Source organism: Harpia harpyja, chromosome 1, assembly GCF_026419915.1.
Source record: "Harpia harpyja isolate bHarHar1 chromosome 1, bHarHar1 primary haplotype, whole genome shotgun sequence".
In the NCBI taxonomy this organism is placed as follows: domain Eukaryota; kingdom Metazoa; phylum Chordata; class Aves; order Accipitriformes; family Accipitridae; genus Harpia; species Harpia harpyja.
The window spans coordinates 63,472,222-63,496,116 of NC_068940.1; the positions used below are offsets into that span (position 1 = coordinate 63,472,222).

Below are 23,895 nucleotides of genomic sequence, written 5' to 3' on the forward strand. Positions count from 1 at the left end.
TTGTTGTTGTTGTTGTTAGAATAAACTTTTACAAACCAATTCTAATTACAAATGTCCGTACTGTTCAACAGGAGGCAGCTTACAGTTAATGAATTCCAAAGCATAATACCGTGCCGTGACTAATGCGGTGGGACCATCACCTATTAAACAGAGCTGCTCTGGAGATTTCGCTTTACCTAGGAAACCCATGTGCTAGGAAATTGTTCTTTGCTTAAGAACCAGGCTCGCACAGCTTGACCACTGTGAGAATGGTTTCAGAGGCCTTGCTAGCTGGAAGAAGAAGAAATTATCTCAAACAGGTGTTTCATCAAGTCCTCTGAAAGGATTTTAAGTGTCCAGACTTGGGAATGACCTCTTGGAGACACTAGATACATGCTTCTTCTGCTGAGAATGTGCTCAACTATTGATGAGCCTGTCTTCAGTGGTGGTTGCTGAAGTGTGTTTTGCCATCACAGCCTGAGCTTGGTGGAAATTCTTGAAGTGTTGGAGAAACTTGCATTGAATGCCATTGAGAAGTCAATTAGGGGGAGCACAGTGGTTTTTAAGGTATTGCCCTGTGGTACAATTGTGCAGAACCACTCTTCTCAAGGACACTTGAGATATGGAGAGATATATTGCTTTCCTGATCCTCCTGGTGCACTAGATACTTCAGCTGTAGTGTCCAAGCTGGTCCTGGCTACTTCTCACACTGCTCTGTGTGTGTGTATGTGCTGGGAAGGAATATTGGCATCTTCCATGTGAATATATAGGAGGGTCAGCTGTGGTCTGGACTCTGGTTAGAAACAGCTAACAGCCCCAACTTTAGGGCTAAAACTTTGTGTTGTTTGTAGTATGTCTGAGTGCTGGCTGAGAGTGGGAGAAGAGATTATCCTGTCACCCGGGTATAAATGGAGAAGGAGCTAAACCACTATGTCACTGCTGCTCTAGTTTAAAAACCTCTGCTATTAAAAGTAAGGAAAGCCTGAGATGTTACAACCTCTGTGTAGGTCTGCATGGGGAGACTGTGATGCACCCATCAGTCCTCAGGCAAAGCAGTTCCCTGGGCCTCTGGTTGCACAGTGCAATGTGTGCAGCTCTGCTGCAGGATGGTCTTCCACGCACTGCACCTCCTCTCCACCTTCCTGGGTGGAAGAAGGGCATGTCTGATAGCTAATACGCTGGTGAAGTGAGTATTTGAAATAATAATCTCCAGGGTGGATTGGCAGGGGAGGCTAGCGGTGGGAAGGAAGTGGTGAAGGGAGCAAAGGAGAGGACTTCAGTTTTAGGATACGTTACACTTAAAATTCTGAGACTGTTCCACTGGCGGGTAACATAAAGAATTAGATTTACAATTTGAAGTAAGTTCCGTAGTAAAATAATTGGACTGGTAAAGCAATCTCACTCTCACTAAATTGCTTTCTGAGGAGCCTATCCTGAATGGGGCTGTGCAGCTCCTTCTGATATTTGAGCATCCTCAAGTCTCATTGAACTCTTCACTAGGCAATTAGTTCCTTATAGGTCTAATTTTTCTGCTGTAAAGTGGTAGCTGCCTTTACTTTCAGTTAGCAGTCGTACCCTGTGATCCTCAAGTTCAAGCCTCAGCATGCATGTATCATTTAATGGTTCTTTTGCGAGACATGTACTTAAGCATTTGTGCATATATTCTGTTCCTTACAGCTTTCTGTGGGTAGGATCCCTGATAGTTTTGTTACACTGACTGCATCAGGTTAGCAAATAGAACATGCAAAATACTTGATGGAAAACCTTTCAAAAAATAGTCCTGTCAAAGGCCCATATTGTTTTGTTTCTTTTAAGTAGGAAGTGTTTTGCCATCAAAAAGGGATTGATGCACTTCAAATTAAGAGGACAACTTCATTAGCATGGAGGATGAACGAGATAATAAATGAGATAACAAAAATGAGATTTTTCTACCTTTCCGTTCCATGAGAGAAGACCTACTAAAATGCAGTATATTTACAGTCCTCAAATTACTGAAGCTCTAAATGTTTTTGCTTTCATGGTCTCCATTTGTGCTACTGCACGTTTTGGGATGATGGATTGTGGAGCACTGGGTGTTGAGATGGAAAGAATCAATAGTGTGATACAAAAGATGAAATAACTCTGATGGAACATCAATAAAGGCTAAAAGTTGCCGTAGGGATTTGAATCTTAAAGAAGAGCTTGAGGAAGTATATTAAGAAGAATTCACTGCTCCCCTTGCACTTGTAGTGCCTTTATTCCATGAGTAGAAGTCACTTGGGGGTTCTTGTCAAGTACAGAGGTGGGAGGAATTTTTTCTTTTCTCTATCTATATGGTGCCCAGCACAAGGCTTCCTGCACACGATGTCTTCTGAGCATTGTCACAGTGTCATTGCTATCTCAGGCCATAGCTGGCATGAATAATAATGGAAGAGTAGAGCCCTTAGTAGCCTCATGCACTGTTCAAGGGTGCAACACACGCAAACTGTAGAAGTAGGAGAAAGTTTAGCATGCCAAAGTTATTGACTAGTGTGCATAACCAGGAGTATTCCCAACCAAGAGTCTTCCCATTTGACTCCACCACTGGAAAATGTGCAAGAACAATTGTATGACCCAGGTTTTGCCCTAGTATTAGCACTGCACAGTACTGCGTTCAGTGGTTTGTTAGGATGCAGTTTGGAATATTTGATCTGAAGCAGAGAGGATTGTTTCCTGAGTAACATACTTTTTGGGATGAAGAAGGCTGTCTCATGCAAAATAGCTACCATCTCTATCCAAGCAGATCTCCAGTGTTTGTATTTTTTTCTTGAGTATGGACTAAATGAGGTTAGTCTGAAGTAATTCTGATCTATAAAACAAGAAAATTGAGGAATCCTTGAATCATTTGCTAGGCAGACAGAAACCCAGGAGGTTGATGGTATAGGGATGTATTTGATGACTTCTATTTCTAAGTGACGTACACATTGCAGATACACAGCAGAATTGTGATTTCATTGGTAGCTTTCATTAGAATTTTTACACAGGAGGCACACCTGGAGCTCCACATTAGATTTTATGGATTTTATGGGAAAAGGTACTACTGAATGTGACTGAAGGTATCACAGTATGCTTCTTAACATTTCTGCTGTAATTCTGAGTGTTCCTGTCCTCATTGTTATCTTCTTGTTTCCCAAATGTTTATCAGAACTACTTTCACAACTTATTTCTAATTTTTTGCTTGCAGCAGTATGCAAAAAACCCAAAATTCTGAATGCACATTGCATTCTGAAAGGATATTGATTGCTTTCATGTGTATAATTCATACTGATGTCACACTCTAGACTTCAGTTAGAATTCTGACTCCAGCACTCTCATAGCTTAAAAAAACCCCCACTAAATAAAACACGTAGCTTTGTCACAAAGATAAACCAAAATTAGAGAGGCAAATTAAGTTAGAAGCATAAACACTTATCCTCTGAATTCAATCTACGTTCTGAAACAATGGTAATTTAGACATGTACCACTAAACAAATATGGGAAAGCTGGGCTGTTAGTGTTGAAAACCTTAGCTGTTTCTATCTAAGCAAACTGTATAGGACTTGCCAACTAAAATGTGCCATGTAAAAATAAAGCTATTAAGGCAAGGTTGGCATCATCATTTTTCTTTTGCACATCAGGTGGTAGTTTCTGGCACTAACTTTTAGAGCTGAAATAAATTAATGCAGAAACTAAGGTTAGGTCATACACCTATTTGCTTAGTTCAAAGTCAAACCATCACAAAAGGAAGAAAAGGAACACACTGTTCTGAAATACATTGGTGTTATTAGTAATATATTAAAATGAAACACATTTTAAAAAATACTACTTCTGTCAAAATACTTATTTGTGTTGAATTCTGTCTTCCAAGGAATAGAGTACTTAAGCTGACAATGCATTTAAGCTTATGACTGATTTCAAGCATGAGAACACAGAACTACTCACACGCTTAAAGTTAAGCACAAGATTAATTGGACAAGGTTAATAGCCCTTCCGAGATGAGATCAAATGTTCAGCTATAAGGACCAGACTCTGCCAATCTTACTCATGGTTTTTTTCTGCAGTGAGACACCTGTGAGATTTCACCCCATTTGACACAAGAGCAGTGTAGCCAAATGCTACTTACACCTTAAAGCTAAGAGGTGAAATCTTAAGCTCCAGGATCAGGTCTTCTCCCTTGGTATTGCATCACACTGACTTCTTTGGCAGCTTAATTTTCACAGGGGTTCAATGGAGAGTGTCCTCTAGGGAGAGTGGCTTTGCAGCTGTGGCGGGAGAAGGGCCATCAGGGTGAGAAGTCAGGCTTAGCCTAGTTAGCACAAGGGGAGAAACCTGGCCTTTTACCAGCTGCGGTTGATGTTCTTCCCGAGTTCAAACGTTTGATCTAAATCAGGAAGACTAGGGACCTCTAACCCAAGCTTTCCCATGTCACAGATGAATGCCCCAAGCAGCAGGCTTTTGAGGGTTTTAGATCTTGCTCTGATTCTTCTGGGAGTCCCAGAACCTGAGGGTCTCCGTGCACAGTCTGCCTCTAAACCTGCATGTCTGAGCTTTAATGTTTCTTGGGGCAGGCAGTGGGAAGGCAGGCAAGGGATGCAGAACTCAGACACTTCAAAAAAACTTCGTAAGTCACAAAATACAGTTCCTGCCCAAATCTGGCATATTTCCGACTGTGACATCAACCCTTTTTTGTCTCTATTTTCAGGTTGCTCCTATAATTAAAGAAAGGATGATGAAGAAGGGCAGCATGATGCTTGGGTACCAGCCTCACCAGGGCAAAGTCAACTTCTTCCGCCAGGTGGTGATCAGCCCGCATGTTAGTCGAGAGGACATGGACTTCTTGCTGGATGAAATTGAACTGCTTGCTAGGGACTTGTAGCTGTAGCTCCACAGCACCAGGCGCTACTCACGTGTGGTAGTTATGGAGAGAGGATGGCAGCAGCATTCTGGTGCTATTTGGTGAAAGGTAGTAAAAAGATTGACATATAGTTTGGAAACTGTCATTTTACGGAGTGATGTTGAGAGCTTTGCAGGTAGAACACCCCTTTGCAGGAAAGTATTTGCTGACGAGGGCCGAGAGTGGCCGGGGGCAGGCCGGTGCTTGCAGCACCACTGCCATTCTGGGAAGTGTTTCCTTGAGAAGGGAGCACTTCTGAAAATGGTGTCTACGTCCCAGGGAGGGCAGCTGTTTATGGGGTGCCTGTGCACAGTGTAGCTCAAACTGGTCACATATGCAGGCAATACTCCTCTGAAGTTACTGTTAGGAGTGGATTTAGCTCAGTGAGCCTTAAAATGTGAGTTAATACTCTGTCTACTCTGTCAATATTTTAGTTTGGTATGTGTTTAAGGGTAGAGGCCTGGTTGGTAATTACACTGATAAAACTGGAAATTGTGGACTTACATGAAGAGTTCCTCAGGGCCCCTAACTGGGTGGATTGCCCAGGTTTTCCACTGTGAGCACAGGCAGACAGTAGAATGGGGCTCGGTGGGGTTGTGCAGTCGCCATCCTGGGAGGTTTGCAGGATCCCCCTGCACAAAGCCCTGAGCAACCGATATTGACCCTGGTTAGAGCAGGTCAAACTACATGACCTATTAAGGTCCTTTCCAACGTACCGGATTTTGTGATTCTGTGAAATATAATCATTGGGCCCAGTCAGTGTTTGCCAGTGTTGCCCACCCAAAGTATCACCACCACTTTAGCAGAGCTGAGAATATTGGAATAGAGCTTAGAACTTCTTACCTCTTTGTTAACAGGAGTTACCTATCATTTCTGAACTGCTGCTCACCTTCCTCTATTTTTAAAGTGTAAAGATTTATTTAGCAGCTTCTAGATGCACTTCAAAATTATAACAGAGAAAAAAATAAATATATTTACCTGAAAGATATGTATTTTTTACGCACGGTGACTATATATTAAGAATATAGCAAAATTACTTATTTGTCATCGTCTGTTTGTATTTTCCTACAGATTTGAGATGACTTGATCTTATGTTATCAGTGTATAATTTATATTTTGACACTGAAAGTAAGGTGGTGGTGATCAGAGAAGGCCTGTGTGTGATTTTAGGATATGAACAGCTTCAACATTTTTGGTCAATCTTAACTTGCAAAACTAAGTTCTAAACTTTGTGTTAACAATTACAGTATACTTTTGATCTGGTTTTATTCTATAAAATGATCCATTTTATAGAGATAGAAATGTATTTCTTGGGGTGAAGTTCTTGCAGCAAACTAATGGAAATAACCATGTCTTTCACCTTGTAATCAACATCTTTTTAACTTCAATGTTTTCATGTTTGTTCCTTATTCTGTATTTGAGGTAGCACTGACCACTAGGAACCTTTCTGCTATAATGTTTTCTGTCCCGCTGAAAGCTGTCTTTGAACACAACGCTTTCTTGTTTTCATTTCCTACATTGTACCAGGATCCAACATTGCGTGACATTCCTACTTCCAGGGTGATGGTGTGGAAAGTTTAACAAGGTTGTGATAACCAAGGAGATCACACTATCAGAGCAGTAGATAGGAGCAAGAATCACCCTGCAGCACTTGACAGATGCCTTTAACAGTGTCCTGGAAGTGAAATTCTTGTGCTATTGTAGTGATCACTGGACTTTAAGCCAAAGCCCACATTGACATTAATATAAAAATTAATATCACAGTGTGGCCCCTGGATTCTGCCCTGTAATACCCACAGATAACTTTGTCATTTATTGTCTTGTGCTTCTGGCTATACCAGCTATCATGATCTTGGAACGCCCCTAACTAAAACTCGGGGCCCAAAAGGCTTATTTAGCCTCCCAGCCACTCCAGGTGGAGTGCAGAGTACCCAAGGGGTGCTGGATTGATGGATGGGATGACTTTGCTGTTGCTTCTTGAGTTAGACGGGACTGTTACCCCTTTTCCTTCTCTTTTTTGACGTTGAAGGGAAAGACAGAATACAGTGTCAGGATGTTTTGATTGTGGTCCAGATTCTTGGTGAGTACTTGATTTTTGATTCAGGGGGTGCTGTGTTACCTTCCATCAGCTCAGAATTTGGTCCGTGGTGTTTTGTGACACCACTACTATCAAAAAAGTGTTAGTCTTGTTTCTCTTCGTGTTGTTAGTGCATTTCTCTGTTTCCAAATACTGTGACACTTAGGGTGCATGTCAGACTGAAGTAACACAGTTCCTTTCTGTAGCAGTAGTGGCTATAGTATTTTTAAATGAGAGCAAAAAGGAACTTTTTTAATGTTTGCAGAAAATAGGTCTCCGATCAACATGTGCACTGATTACTTCAAAGGTATAGGTTAACCTTCCAGTGTGATGTGAGTACATTATCTAATCTCCATACATTTTCTATTACTTTTGACCCTTTATCACGTCCCAGGTGCGCAATATGATGGTCTCATTTCAGGACTAATGTCATTTTCTCATAGTTGCCTGTTTAGGACTAGTATGTACAAAATGTCTATTTTGTAGCTGGTGATTTTAATAAAAAGTGAAGTAAATGACACCCTTATAAATACAGGCTGTGTTTGTCATTTGTCAATCTAAAACTGCAGAGATTATATATAAAGAAGATACCTATGAGCGCTCCAGACAGAGAAACTACAAACTGCCAGCACAGCTTTAAAATGTGAAACCTAGTTCACCCCTGCTTCAGGATGTAGTTTATCTGTGTGCTGTGCCCATATCATCTTTAATAAATGTCTTGGATGAAAATGTGTCACAATTTATCTTACTCTTGCTTTCAAACGCGAAAGCTAAATTGTCTTTGCAGAAATGGCCGTTTTATTTATATTTTTACTGTTCTAGCTAGATGGGATTAGCCCGTGAGCTCCCTCTCCTAGTTACTGACAAGCACCATCTCTCAGGATGCTAAACCAAGTTCTGGAAGTAGTGAGGTACAGGTATAAATCAATGTAGAAGCTGATCCATTGGCTGTTTGTAATTTCTTGTGTCTACTTCTAATAATCTTTTTTCAATAGGAAAGGAAGGAAGTACTTAGAAGGGATGCTAAGGCAGTTTTTGCTTTTAGTTGTGTGGATGCATCTTCTGAGAACTCTGGGCATTTTGTGCTGGGTCCGTGTGCAAAATCTCTCACACAAATCATTGTGCATGGAACAAGCAGTCCTTGTCTCAGGACTTCTAATATGATTTTCTGTGATAGATTAATACTAATCAATAGAGTCTGGTTATGTATGATTTTAGTGCTTCTAACCCCCACTGATTTAACTGGAAATGCTTGCTGGATTGGGCCCTGAGTTTTATCGCTGGGATCTTTCATTTCAACACCAGCAGTTTGGTACTCAGAACATCTTAGTTTATCTACTCAAGGTTCGTGCCTACAGATTCAGATTTATCTTTATTTCTGTGAGACGGAATGTATTTTCATTTGTATCCTTCAATGATGTATTAAGATGCTTTTCCAATATCATTTGATCCTTAAAGGACAAGAAATGTCCTTTAAGAAAAGCCTGGTAGGGGAACTGGTAGAGTTGCATTCCCAGAATGCCAGGTAAGAGCGTGTAAAAACCTGTTATGTGCCTGAGGCTTCCTCATACACACAGATCACAGCATTTGTTCATGCTCAAATAATTTTTATTTTTAAATCCTTGGGTAGCATGATTGGTCTTACAAAACTGATATGAAATGTTGAAGGCAGAGGAGAGTAATTCAGAAATACTAAATGCTAAGTGTGCTTTCTCTTATTACGTCACATGTGAGCTCTATGATAAGCCAAAGGTAAGCTGAAAATGTCATTTGAGCCCCTCATTTTCAACAGTGCAAAATCTGCCCAGCTTCTCTTCCCCATTGGCTACTCCCATGGGCTTTCGACGGGAGAGTGAAGTGTGTTCATCCTGGAAATTGGCTGTAGGTAAAGCGCACTCACATGCCTGCCCTCCTTCCTGTGGCATAATTGGTAAATGCTGATAAATCATTTGAGCTTATAAGCACTGTGTCTAGTACAGTAACTGCTAAATATTGCTACTGTTACATCCCGAAATAATGCAATTGCACACATTCATTATGTCTTAATTGCACATGCTAATTGCAGGTTAGATGCAATCAAAGCAGCATTGCCTGGCAAATGCACTGTGCAAACCATGAGAAACCCTGGTGGAGGGGTTTTCTTTCTTTAAATTGAATCTAGTCTCCCACAATTACGTGTTTTTGCTTCAGATGTACAATTAGATGTTATTACTCTAATTCTGTAACTACACAATAATCAACCAAAAATTACTTTGAGAAGCAAAACAAAACAAGGAAATTTGCACAGCAAGAGGTACAATAAAGAGAACGTCAAAGGTTTCGAGGCAAACCCACAGAAGGAAACAATGGTCGTGCGAACCATTAACCTCTGCTAAATCTAATGTACGTGAATGTGCCGCATGGCTGCGCTACAGGAGTGGAGTGGTGAAGCAGTACCAATCGTGCAGCCACCAAAGAACTTGCATATACCCTGACACTGCAGCAATCTGCACCAACATAGCACGGTCCATCCACCGATCCTAGACAAGCCCTTTCAGAAGGCAGGACACTTTGTAGTACAGTAACAACTTTTGTGTATATCAGGGTAAAGTTTGTTTTAAGGCAGTCTCAATAATAAATGTGATACTGAAAGGGTAATCTTGAAAAAGTCCCACAGAGATGACCACTTTAAGCCTTAGTAGCTCATGTACAATTGAAGTACAATTGATCACATTTTTAAAATTCATTTAAAAAAACCCAGTAAAATCTTTATTTTGTGAAGGATAAGGGCAAATAATAGAAAGTGAAGGACATGAACTCTTAACAGTTCTGTCAAACACAGCTGTTCTGCTTTGATGAAGTAATTTATTTCTTGTAAGTAACTTGGAGAGCGTTAATTTCTACAGAGCTATTTAAAAATGGAAAGTATGATGAAAGCACTTGCCATGAAATAGCGGAGGCCCATGGAAAATAACATCTGCCTTTGGGACTGTGCAGTCTATATTGTTCTCTGCACAACACTGTTCTTCCAAGAAACCTTCACCCAGCTTGTCATTCTGGGAAGTGACTCCTTAAATCTGGCAGGCATTAGTACTGGCAGCTTTATACATCCTGCCCCTTTTGTGCCAGGTGATAAATATTTTTACCCTTGCTCTGTTTCTGTGCCCTCTCTGATGCCTGGACATTTTTTCAGCAGGAGATTTTCAGTATTTGGCACCATAGGAAAAATGTCAGAGTAGCAGAAGGGGGAAGATTGGAAGCTGAAGCAAAAGCAGTGCTCGGGTTGCTATCTCGAAGTGACATTTTGCCTTCTCTTTCTCAGCAATGGATTTATCAGATGATGATCACTCACTGCTCCTGTCAGAACTATGGTAACACCACGATCAGGACTTCTCTGTGCACTGTACAATGTGTGAGACCAATTTGGCCCTGGGAAACTAAATAAGACAAAGGGTGGGAGAAAGAAATGTTAGTTGTCCTGTTTTACAGAAGAATGAGGCACAAGGAACTTAAAACTTCTATTTTTGTGAAAACTTGCACTGTGGATTTAGAAAAATTGTTGAAGGAGTCACTTCCAGGAGACAGCAGTGAGTGAAAAATGGGACACAGTGTGATATGGGCTTAGCAGAGGCAGATGGTGCTAGGCTAACCAGAGAGCTTTCTGGGGAAAAAAAAATTATTTTCTAGACTGGACTCTTACAGCATTTGATGTGATATCATTTGGGAAAACCTGCATAAGATGGGAAGCAGGACAGAAAATGTAAGGAGGGTAGGACTGCGTCGTGAAAGATGAAAACAAGTGATGGAGAAAGGAAGATACCACTCAAGTACTGGTATTGATTCTGGGCTAATCTAGCTTCATACTGTCATCACTAACCCTTTCAGAAAGATCAGACATATGTTCATGAAATTTGCTGATGAAGCTACATAGGAAGTTTTAGAGTTTGACATGCATGAAGAACTAGGTGATTTTGAGAGCTTGTGGCAGGGGAGACTCAGTCAAACAAAGTGCAAAATCTTCGGGGACTTGCAAAAAGCTGCAAGAACTTTCTGCTTAGAAGTAGGATGTACTATACTCTCGGGAAACAGAAAATTGTGGGGATAAGTATAATGATGGCATAAATAGCAGTGTATGAGCTAAGCCTAAATGCCATATAAATAAAGTCAGCCAAGAAATTCGGTGGTAAACATCAAAGCAGATCTAGCCTCTCATCTGGAGCTTAGCAGCAAGGAAAGCTGGGCGGCAGTCTCAGTGGCTGGTCCAGGCCTCTATGCCCCAGCTCTGTTGTCTCAAGCTGCAAGCAGTGAAGAGTGAGAATATTAATTGGTTTTACAGAGCCGAAGAGCAGCACTGCCTAGTCGTGTGCTCCATCTACTGGTGTGTCCTCTGGTAACCAACTTGGGCCACACACAGGATGTCTCTTCCGAAGAGCACTCCTGGATGTCTCACATGTGGCAGAGGAGGGAATTGGAACTAAAATGCCTTGGGAATTTTCACACAAAAATTATTTGTCAGAAAATGTTGCTTTGTTTTAGGCAGTCTTTTGTGAAAACATTGGATTTCAATGGAATTTAGGGAAATACATGCAGACCTGTGATCATTTCTTGTCATACTGCATAAATAGTGATGGGAACGTGTTTCCATGCTGTGTAACCCATGATGACACTGGTGTGTTTTGGGCATCCAAGCTGAGCAATGGGGAGCTCAGGGTGCCATGAAAAATGCACTTCCCTGACTGAGCGTCTCAGCTGAACAGTGATTCCTTACTCTTGCTGTTTACCAAGGTTAAAAAATGAAGTCAGGAGTGTGCAAGCCACTTTTAAGCTATATGGCCTCAGAGAGCTGAGTTTCCAGGCTTGATTTTATTCTGAAGCAATCCATATGTCTGTTTTTTTAATATTTTCCTTTCCATGAGAAATATCAATGTTCTATGGTGAATTATGAAAGAGGATGTCCTGCCCCCATGCCCCAGCACATTTTGGAATTTCCCATAGAACAAAATTTCTAGCTTCTTGACCACCCTGAACTCAGCCCTTTGGAGACACATTCTGGACATGGAACTGCAACCTCTGTGGCAGGAAAGGATCTTCAAGATGTCATCAAGACAATATGACCTCTGTCCTGAGATAAGATCAGTGATACCAGAAAACTAGTGTCTAACCTTTGCCTGGTCTATAATTCATGACCAAAAATGCTGGACATCCTACAGCCTTCCCATGAGGTTTTCTTAATGGACAATCTGGATTTTCCCTGCTATGTTTGATCTATCCACCATGATTAATGCCAACACATTTTTCCTCTTTGCAACTTCAAAGATTATTATCTTATTGCCCCTTAATTATCTTCTTCTCTAGTGCTGCATTACAGCCATTCCTCTCACGTTTCCTCAGAGGCCATGTTTGAAAGTCTTCTGATGATTCTGCTGCCCAAAACAAGACAAAGCAGTTCTCTGAAAACTTACCAAGTTTTAAAATGGAGGCAGGATCACTTAGTACATCTGTCGTGGTTTAACCCCAGCCAGCAACTAAACACCACGCAGCCACTCACTCACTCCCCCCCACCCAGTGGGATGGGGGAGAAGATCAGGAAAAGAAGCAAAACCCGTGGGTTGAGGTAAGAACGGTTTAATAGGACAGAAAAGAAGAAACTAATAATGATAATGATAACACTAATAAAATGACAACAGTAATAATGAAAGGATTGGAATGTACAAATGATGCGCAGTGCAATTGCTCACCACCCGCCGACCGACACCCAGCCAGTCCCCGAGCGGCGATTCCCCCGCCCCCACTTCCCAGTTCCTATACTAGATGGGACGTCACATGGTATGGAATACCCCGTTGGCCAGTTTGGGTCAGGTGCCCTGGCTGTGTCCTGTGCCAACTTCTTGTGCTCCTCCAGCTTTCTTGCTGGCTGGGCATGAGAAGCTGAAAAATCCTTGACTTTAGCCTAAACACTACTGAGCAACAACTGAAAACATCAGTGTTATCAACATTCTTCGCATACTGAACTCAAAACATAGCACTGTACCAGCTACTAGGAAGACAGTTAACTCTATCCCAGCTGAAACCAGGACAGTATCCACCCCTTATTCTATACCATTGACGTCCTGCACAGTTCCCATACCTTTAGTTACATCCTGATCAATCATCATCACCTTTCCATCCCTTTAAGACATATGAACAATGATATATATATAGATATATATAGATATAGATATAGATATATGTATACACACACAGAGATATCATTCCTTTAGTTCATGGGTCATGCTCATAAAATGTTCATTGAGTTCATTTAGTTTCCGACTCTGGGCTCCATCTGTCATACCAGTTTTTCTGGGCAGGAGGGATGGTGCAAAGTCCTCTCAGTCAGTAGAGCAGAATTGGGCTTCAGTGCGGTGTGACAAGCAGGTGACATTTGGCGCAGCAGGAGGATGGTGTGCACCGTTGGATTGTTGCATGCTGTAGTCAGTTCTGGTTCCATCACTACTGCGCTTTGCTCAGTTTTATCACAGTTCTTTTCTTGCTTGATCTAAGTGATTCTTACTATAGTACTATGGATATAGCACATAACAATTATAGTAAGGATAACATACAGTAGCAGGGTTATATAGCAACTAATATACAGTTTAATTCTGGCTATTCTCACCTAAAATTAAATCCCCTTGAGGCACACATCGGACTTCCCCATCTTTTCGGATCACCCACCAAGTGCACCCAGGCCCTTGAGCAAAAGCAATCCCATGAATGGGTTTACCTTTGCCTGAGGCAGGAGTAACCCAGACTGTCTTCCCTAACATATTTTTTATGTGCACTACAGGGACTTTATCCCCTTCTACAGTATGTAAAAATTCTGACTGGGCAGGGCCACCCTGATTGGCAGATCCTCTGGTGTTGACTAACCAGGTGGCTTTTGCTAAATGTGTATCCCAATGTTTGAAAGTTCCACCCCCCATTGCTCTCAATGTAGTCTTTAACAGTCCATTGTATCGCTCAATTTTCCCAGAGGCTGGTGCATGATAGGGGATATGATACACCCACTCAATGCCATGATCTTTGGCCCAGGTGTCTATGAGGTTGTTTCGGAAATGAGTCCCGTTGTCTGACTCAATTTGTTCTGGGGTGCCATGTCGCTACAAGACTTGCTTTTCTAGGCCCAGGATAGTGTTCCGGGCGGTGGCATGGGGTACAGAATATGTTTCCAGCCATCCAGTGGTTGCTTCCACCATCGTGAGCACATAGCGCTTGCCTTGGCGAGTTTGTGGGAGTGTGATATAGTCAATCTGCCAGGCTTCTCCATATTTATATTTCAGCCATCGCCCTCCATACCACAGGGGCTTTAACCGCTTGGCTTGCTTAATTGCAGCACATGTTTCACATTCACGGATAACCTGTGCAATAGTGTCCATGGTCAAGTCCACCCCTCGATCACGAGCCCATCTATATGTTGCATCTCTTCCCTGATGGCCTGAAGCATCATGGGCCCACCGAGCCATAAATAGTTCACCCTTATGTTGCCAGTCCAGGTCCACCTGAGCCACTTCAATCTTGGCAGCCTGATCCACCTGTTGGTTGTTTTGATGTTCTTCAGTGGCCCGACTCTTGGGTATGTGAGCATCTACATGACGTACTTTTACAACCAGATTCTCTAGCCGGGATGCAATATCTTGCCACAGTGCGGCCGCCCAGATGGGTTTACTTCTGCGTTGCCAGTTGCTCTGCTTCCATTGCTGTAGCCACCCCCACAGGGCATTTGCCACCATCCATGAGTCAGTATAGAGATAGAGCACTGGCCACTTTTCTCTTTCAGCAATATCTAACGCTAGCTGGATGGCTTTCACCTCTGCGAACTGACTCGATTCACCTTCTCCTTCAGCAGTTTCTGCAACTTGTCGTGTAGGACTCCATATGGCAGCTTTCCACCTCCAATGCTTTCCCACAATGCGACAGGACCCATCAGTGAACAGGGCATATTGCCTCTCATTTTCTGGCAGTTTATTATACAGCGGGGCCTCTTCAGCACGTGCCACCTCCTCCTCTGGCGACATTCCAAAATCTTTGCCTTCTGGCCAGTCCGTGATCACTTCCAAAATTCCTGGGCGACTGGGGTTTCCTATGCGAGCTCGTTGTGTGATCAGTGCAATCCACTTACTCCACGTGGCATCAGTTGCGTGATGTGTAGAGGAGACCCTCCCTTTGAACATCCAGCCCAGCACTGGCAGTCAGGGTGCTAAGAGGAGCTGTGTTTCAGTACCAACCACTTCTGAGGCAACTTGAACTCCTTCATATGCTGCCAATATCTCTTTTTCAGTTGGAGTATAGCGAGCCTCAGATCCTCTGTATCCCCGACTCCAAAACCCCAGGGGTCGGCCTCGGGTCTCCCCAGGTGCTTTCTGCCAGAGGCTCCAGGTAGGGCCATTCTCCCCAGCTGCAGTATAGAGCACATTTTTAACATCTTGTCCTGTCCGGACTGGTCCAAGGGCTACTGCGTGAACAATCTCCCGTTTAATTTGTTCAAAGGCTTGTTGTTGCTCAGGGCCCCATTTAAAATCATTCTTCTTTCGGGTCACTTGATAGAGAGGGCTTACAATCAGACTGTAATTTGGAATATGCATTCTCCAAAACCCCACGACACCTAAGAACACCTGTGTTTCCTTTTTATTAGTTGGTGGAGACATAGCTGCTATTTTGTTAATCACGTCCATTGGGATCTGACGACGTCCATCTTGCCATTTTATTCCTAAAAACTGGATCTCCCGTGCAGGTCCCTTGACCTTACTTTCTTTTATGGCAAAACCGGCTTTCAGAAGGATTTGGATTATTTTCTTCCCTTTCTCAAAGACTTCTTCTGCTGTGTTGCCCCATACGATGATGTCATCAATGTATTGCAGGTGTTCCGGAGCTTCACCTTTTTCCAGTGCAGTCTGGATTAGTCCCTGGCAAATAGTGGGGCTGTGTTTCCACCCCTGGGGCAATCGATTCCAAGTGTACTGGACACCCCTCCAAGTAAAGGCAAATTGTGGACGACACTCTGCTGCCAGAGGGATTGAGAAAAATGCATTAGCAATGTCAATTGTAGCATACCACTTGGCTGCCTTTGACTCTAGTTCGTATTGAAGTTCTAGCATATCTGGAACGGCAGCACTCAGCGGTGGCGTAACTTCATTCAGGCCGCGATAGTCAACTGTTAGTCTCCACTCCCCATTAGACTTTCGCACGGGCCATATGGGACTATTAAAGGGTGAGCAAGTTTTGCTGATCACTCCTTGGCTCTCCAGTTGACGAATCAACTTGTGGATGGGAATCAGAGAGTCTCGGTTGGTGCGATATTGGCGCCGGTGCACTGTCATGGTAGCAATTGGTACTTGTTGTTCTTCAACCCTCAGCAACCCCACAATTGAAGGGTCTTGAGAGAGACCAGGCAGGGTAGACAGCTGTTCCGTGCCCTCCGTCTCCAAGGCAGCTATACCAAAAGCCCATCGATACCCCTTTGGGTCCTTAAAATACCCTCTCCTGAGATAGTCTATGCCAAGGATGCACGGAGCCTCTGGACCAGTCACAATGGGGTGTTTCTGCCATTCATTCCCAGTTAGGCTTACTTCAGCTTCCAATACAGTTAACTCTTGGGATCCCCCTGTCACACCAGAAAATCAAATGGGTTCTGCCCCTTTATAACTTGATGGCATTAAAGTACACTGTGCGCCGGTGTCTACTAGAGCCTTATACTCCTGTGGGTCTAACGTGCCAGGCCATCGAATCCACACAGTCCAATAGACCCGGTTATCCCTTTCCTCCACCTGGCTGGAGGCAGGGCCCCTCTAATTCTGGTCAGAGTATCCAGTATTCACTTCTCGTAAAATTGGCTCAGAATTCCCTTCAAGAGGATCAGAAATAAGATCAGCCCTTCTACTCTGTTTGGAAACCGGAGCGGCATTTTTCCTGGTAGAATCCCCTTTTGTGGTGGTTTTTCCTCGCAGCTCACGTACCCGTGCATTTAGGACTGAGGTAGGTTTTCCATCCCATTTCCTCATGTCCTCTCCATGATCACATAAGTAAAACCACAGGGCACCTCGCGGTGTGTACCTTCTATATTCTCTCTCTTGGGCAGAGGAGCGCTCGCTCCTAATAGCTGAGACATTGGTCCTTACAGGTGGGCAACAGGACACCTCCTCTTTGAATTGCTGGAAATCCTCGGACAGCTTCTCCACAGCCGAAATGCAGGCTTGTAGGGAGGAGGAGAGATTTTCTTCGTATTGACGGAGTTGGCGAGCCACTTCATCCACTGTCGGTGCCTCTTTGTCTTTCCAGGTCATTATTGCCAGTGAGTTGGCATAGGACGATGGTGCACTCCGTACAAACTTCCGCCACATGGGTCGTGTGCATTGGACTTCGTCTGGATCTTTGGGTAATTGTGGGTTGTCCGGATCATGATGAATTGTCTCTAGCACAGCTAATTCCCTCAGATATTGGATACCTTTTTCCATGGTTGTCCACTTGCTTGATTGACATATAACATCTTCCTTAAAGGGGTACCTTTCCTTCACACTTGACAGGAGTCGCCTCCAGAGGCTGATGGCTTGTGTCCCTCTTCCAATTGCCTTATCAATGCTACCTTCCCTGGCAAGCGATCCCAGCTGCTTGGCTTCCCTACCTTCTAATTCCAAGCTATTAGCCCCATTGTCCCAGCATCGGAGGAGCCAGGTGATAATATGCTCACCTATACGGTGGCCAAAATCTTTTCGCATATCCCGCAGCTCACTCAAGGATAGGGACCGGGTTATTACCTCTGGTTCTGCCTCTTCCTCCTGTTCCCGTGATGACCCTGGTTCACCTTCATCCTTTGCTAAGCGAACTGATTTTTTTGTATATTTCTTTTTCTGTACGGGGGCAACTGATACTGGTGCAGGTTGGTCCGCTGGTTCAGTTGCAGTACTGCTCGCCGGGTCTTGGATAACTGCAGTGTCTGTTGCCAAGGTTTGGGTAGCTGCTGTGCTCGTTGCTGGGGCTGGAGGGACCTCAGTGCCCGTTGCCGAGGTTTGGGTAGCTGCCGTGCTCATTGCCGAGGCTGGAGGGGCTGCAGTGCCTGTCGCTGAGGTTTGGGTAGCCACAGTGCTCGTCGCCGGGGCTGGAGGGGCCGCAGTGCCCGTTGCCGAGGTTTGAGTGACCGCAGTGCTCATCGTTTTGTTGTTAGGTCCAGAGACCTTCTCTTCCCCTTGAGGGTACTGAGTGGTGTCGAACAGGGCTCGATAGGCATGGGCCAGGCCCCAGCACGTTGCAGTAATTTGTATCTCTCTGGAGCTGCCAGGGTGACAGCATACCTTTTCCAAATATTTTACTAGTTCTTCTGGATTCTGCACTTGTTCAGGGGTGAATTTCCAAAACATTGGAGGTGCCCACTTTTCTAGGTACTTGCCCATACTACCCCACACACCCTGCCACTCATAATTATCCAGCCTTGGGGCAGATCTCTGGGTGATTTTCTTAAATAGTTGTTTAACCTTAAATGAGAGCTGAACCACATTCAGAAGCATGCTAATTCCTAGCAGTAGGGATAGGACCATGCTGGTCCCAACATCCCAAGAGTATTCAAATTTTTCAAAATTCTCAAACACCATTGTAACTGGACTGAAGGAGAAAGGAGAGGGGAAGAAAGGTATCCCACCCATAGACTGGTTTTCCAAGGAGGAAAGGTAAATGGTATAATTATTAATAGTTTCCCACAGATGGCTTCCACAGTATAAAGGTGACAATGCTGAGTGCAAGTACCGGATTAATCCCACAGCTGACGACTTTATCATACCATAAACCAGTGTTATACAATACATCAAAGCGAAAACCTTAATCCACCTCCCATGGATGATAAGCAGCAGAAGAGGGACTACATACAGCAAGCGAGGTGATACATAACAGAACTTTAAAAACCAGAGCAACAACTCTAAGAACACATAAATCAACATAATGACCAGAGACTATTACACCAATATAATGAATGCTTATAACAAATTTTTTTTAACAAGCTCTGGTCAGGTTTGTTGTTATCTCAACCCTTTGGGCCCCACGTTGGGCGCCAAAAAGGACTGTCGTGGTTTAACCCCAGCCAGCAACTAAACACCACGCAGCTGCTCACTCACTCCCCCCCACCCAGTAGGATGGGGGAGAAAATCAGGAAAAGGAGCAAAACCTGTGGGTTGAGATAAGAACGGTTTAATAGAACAGAAAAGAAGAAACTAATAATGATAATGATAACACTAATAAAATGACAACAGTAATAATGAAAGGATTGGAATGTACAAATGATGCGCAGCGCAATTGCTCACCACCCGCCGACCAGCCAGTCCCCCGAGCGGCGATTCCCCGCCCCCCACTTCCCAGTTCCTATACTAGATGTGACATCACATGGTATGGAATATCCCGTTGGCCAGTTTGGGTCAGGTGCCCTGGCTGTGTCCTGTGCCAACTTCTTGTGCCCCTCCAGCTTTCTCGCTGGCTGGGCATGAGAAGCTGAAAAATCCTTGACTTTAGCCTAAACACTACTGAGCAACAACTGAAAACATCAGTGTTATCAACATTCTTCGCATACTGAACTCAAAACATAGCACTGTACCAGCTACTAGGAAGACAGTTAACTCTATCCCAGCTGAAACCAGGACAACATCTCTCAGCTACCACTGCTGTTTATATATCACAGTATGATGTTCACCTTCTTTTGTAACAGCAAGACACTATTGACTATTGTCAGGTTTGTGATCCACTCTGAGCTCTAGAACTTCTTTGGCTAACTGCTCTACATGGCTTTTCCCCATTAGATATCTGTACACTTAATTACTCCTTTGTAAGTGTACCCACTAAAGAGGATCATGTTTTTTCAAAATGTTTATTCAATCTGTGAAGAACAATTTGAATTGTCAGTCTGTCCTGCAGCACATTTTCAGCCTCTCACAGCATGATACGGTTTGCAGATTTAATAAGCATATATTTTTGTCCATCTATTTAAATAATAGGCTATTATTTAAAATACTGAATAGGAGCTAGACTTGGGTTGCTGTGGAACTGTACTCAACACCTCTTAGGGACCTACACAGTAACTATTATATCTTTCAAGCTAGCTTTGCACCCACTCTGAACTTGAATTTAGACATTACCCTAATTTGCTAACATGAATATCACTTGAGGTGAGGTCAAAAGCCTTTCTAAGCTCAAGACATATGATGTTTACTGTATCTTCTCCATTTTACAAGAGGTACTGCTCTGTAGGAAAAAAGATCATGATGAATCCTTGTTGAGTCCTACCCTCTTCTCATTGTTTTCTAGTTGCCTTCAAATAGTTTGATTCTTCCCACCCCTTGTAATTTCCTGAGATGCAGGGAACTGAATGGGTTCCCCAGCTCCTCTTGCCCCCTTTCAAATGGTAAGTACCACCTCTGCCCCTTTGGCAACATGGGAACAAACTGTGCTACTGCAGAAATCCTCACTGAGGCGTGTTGCAGCTTGGAGAATTTGGTCCTCAAGTAGTTGAACCTCAGGTTGACTGCAGATGGAGCTGAGGCTGGAGGGTGCTGAAAGGCCTCGCAGGGCCTCATGCCTGGGTGCTGACTCTGCGGGGAAGCAGAGGTCTGGGAAAGGGAGGATGGGGGAGCATCAAAGTCTTGCCTTGATACAGAGCCACAATGTGGCTGGGGTGTGCATTTGGATTGGGAGCCGGATATGTACTCCCGTTTTATGCAGAAGAGTCAGTCAAATACAAGCACAAATGGATCTGAGGTTGTGAGGATGAATTTAATCCAGATCAGTCAGGCTGAAACAATACAATATATTACGTGTTTTCCACCCCTTTCTTAGCCGGTGCTAGTTTGAGAATTAATCTTTTATTGTCTGATTGTAGCTAGAGAGAAGACTGCTGCAACCAAACAAGTACTGAACATTGGCCTTTCCAGCCACCCTTCTTTTCAGTTGTATAGTTCTTCCTGAAGAGATTTCTTTTCTGTTTTGTTTTTTTTTTTTTAATGTTTTTCATCATAAAAAAAACCCTCAGTATTTAGTTTCCTGCGTTTCTTTAGAACTGAAAGACAAAGACATTGCTCTGGGTCCCAGACTATTGAGCCTGATGAGGCAATCATGTAGGAGATATTTGCATAAGACATTAAAAAAAAGAGCTCCTCCCCCCTGCCTGATGAAGAGCCCTTCCCCCGTAATTATTGTCTTAATAAAAACATAATGTGCAGCTCACAATACCTGTAATTTCATTTTAATTACTCCTGGAAGACAATAAAAGCAGTTATTTAAAAATGCAATTCTTACCATAAAGTATAGCAAAATGGAGTCACAAGCATACACAAGTTATTCATCAGAGCATTTAATATCCTCAAGTTAATAATTGTATTATTGCCAAGATGGGTAGCTCAAGCAAGAAATGTGTTGCTAGGGTGGCAACAGGAGTCATTCGCTTTATAGCATTCATACATTCCAATGGCTAATGCATTGGCTGCACGTATAGAAAAGGAGATGAAAAAAGATGAACATCATAATTTGACCTGTTTGACCCTGTATCCAAGGCTTATTTCGTGCTTTTGTCCATGAAATAAATTCTATCTCTTCTCGAAGCTAATATGATTGATTTTGCACATCAGGGCAAGTAGTGCAAAAGTACAGAGCCCCAGCCTAGCCAACCCATGTGGCAATCAAGACTCACCAAGGGTTGTCAAAATGCTCACTGGAAAATTGAAAGGCAAAAATTTCCTTGTAAAAATCCATTGTATTTCTTGCTAGGATTTTTGAACAAAATATTTTGTATCATTAGCACTAATGTAAAGAAAAGAAAAATCAGTCTTTAAGCTAGTCTATGAGCACTCTCCATGTGTTGGTGGGGAAAGCACATTGTCCATACTAAAGATCTGCCTATGATTCACAGACATAATCGGTCAAATCACTGAAGTCAAACCTATTGTCCTCAGCAGTATTACAGTGGAGTGAAGTGATGGTCTTAATGGGAGCCCCTGAAAGCACATGGAGTAGGCTTCACCTCTCCAAGCTTCAGCTGTCTGACCATTCGCTGCCCGTGCTCAGGCTCCATCCGCAGCCCCGCTCCCATTGGGGAAGGACCTGCCCTGCCATAGGAGCCAATTTTAGGCCAAACTGCTGATGTGGTGAAGATGGTGAGACTCTCCTGCATCGCTTGCTCGCTCTCAGGAGAGTTTTTCTGAGAATGTTTTATGTTGAAAAGTGAACCTTCTTCTGCCAAAATATTTTCCTCTAGAGCTAATAAAACTAAATTAGACTCTTCCCCAGATCAGGAATGAATTTTGCCTGGTTGTGTGTCATGGATATAATAAACAGTTTATACTTGCGCAAAGGCTGTGTTTAAGTATGGCTGAATCCTGTTTGGTTTACTGTGATTAACCTAAACAATTTATAAATGGATGAAGTAAGTTAATTTAAATTCTTTCTTCCATTTCCTACTGCTTTGTTAAGATTAGATTCTTAAAGCAACCATTCCAGAAATTATTTCAAGACAAGCAAATTAATGTTAACATTCCTACATTAAAATGAAACTGCCTTATTTTTTTCCCCTTATTTAATAAGGCTTACATGTCCTTTCCAGAAGTACTTAGGCTAAACAACCTGCTGCTTAATGGGAGATGCCCTTAATGCCTCGGAACACGGGAGCATTTCGCTATGCCATTCAAAGTATTACAAGAAAAATTTCAGTCTAATCCCCTGCAAGTTGCTTCTGCAAACTCCTCCTCAGTGGTGAGGCTGAAGTGTCGGTGACATTGTCATGTTACAGAAATATTGCTCCTGCTTCTCACATGGGGATTAGATGAGCAAAAGGGGTTGTAGCCAAAGCAAATGAGCAAGTCTGTGTAAAAGCGTACAAGGCTTAACAACTGGAAAATTAAAAGTCTTGGTATGAGATTTATGTCCTGTTCAAAACCTTTTAGCTAATTAAAGGTATTGGCCTACTTTCTTCTGCCTCCAGGAGCACCAGATCGTTTATGGAAAGCGAATATCTTGGTTGAAGAGAATCGGTACCCTGGCTTTAATTTCACCAAATAAGGAAATCTCACCTTTCCAGAAATAAGGCTGGATTCAAGTATCAGCAGTTATCATCTTTCACTTGCTAAGTGCCTCTCTTATGGACAGGCTGCTCCTGAATACGCTGTCTGTTAACCCATGTGCTGCAAGTTATAATTCTCCTTGGTGGCAGCACCGTGTAGCTGTTTTTCTTGGTGGTGTGAGCAGATGGGCTTTGCGTTTTCTTTTACTGGATCCTTTCTCTGACAGCCTTTAGTTCAGATTTGTTGGATCAAAGATGAAACACTGTTTTTGTCACTCCAGGCATTCATATAATTCTGCATAAAAGGCTTTGCTTTTTCAAAAAATAGTGTTTTACTTGAAATGATTTTCAAACAATCGTTGCAATGATGCACTGAAAGAGGCCAAAGTAGGCCTTGTATTTTCATCTCAATCTCTGAAGCAACAACCCTTGGCACTTCTGAGTCTGGGGAGGCATTTTTTTATACATTGCCAAATGATGTATTCCCAATTTAATATCAAACTTTTATAATCTTATTTTACTGGGTAGTCATAGCATAGACAGCCTTGCCAGACGAGTGCAGAGATCCTCTCAGCATTCACATACGTGTATAAGGAAGTCAGTAGATAAAGACCAGCCGTTAAGAGCTAAACATCTGCAGCCACAGACAGGCAGATGTTTATCTCAGGAGAAGTTTATACTGTCTTCTGTTTGAGAACTAGAAAGACAGTTTTCACCTTCAAGCAAAAGCAGGAATTAGATGCAATCAGTATCTTCCATAAAACATTTTCTAACCTTAACTGGTCTCCAGCAAGGTTGAAGCATGAGGACCCTGGCATATTTCTAACAGAAGGAAGTCTGTTTCTGAAGCTCTTTGTGTGAGATGGAAAGCGCCAGGTTTGGGCTTTGTCCAGGCAGCGGGTTGGGGGTGAG

At 43.0% G+C, this 23,895-nt stretch overlaps 1 protein-coding gene across 2 annotated transcripts in view; it reads left to right on the forward strand.

Annotated features, from left to right (window-relative positions):
* Positions 1–7,477, forward strand: part of GADL1 (glutamate decarboxylase like 1) — an 86,106-nt gene extending 78,629 nt beyond the window's left edge. For both annotated transcript variants that reach the window (XM_052797502.1, XM_052797510.1), the window contains exon 15: positions 4,679–7,477. In XM_052797502.1, the coding sequence (XP_052653462.1) occupies positions 4,679–4,852 (174 nt within the window). In that variant the 3' untranslated portion in view covers positions 4,853–7,477. The remainder of the gene's footprint in view (positions 1–4,678) is intronic.
* The last annotated feature ends 16,418 nt before the right edge of the window (positions 7,478–23,895 follow it).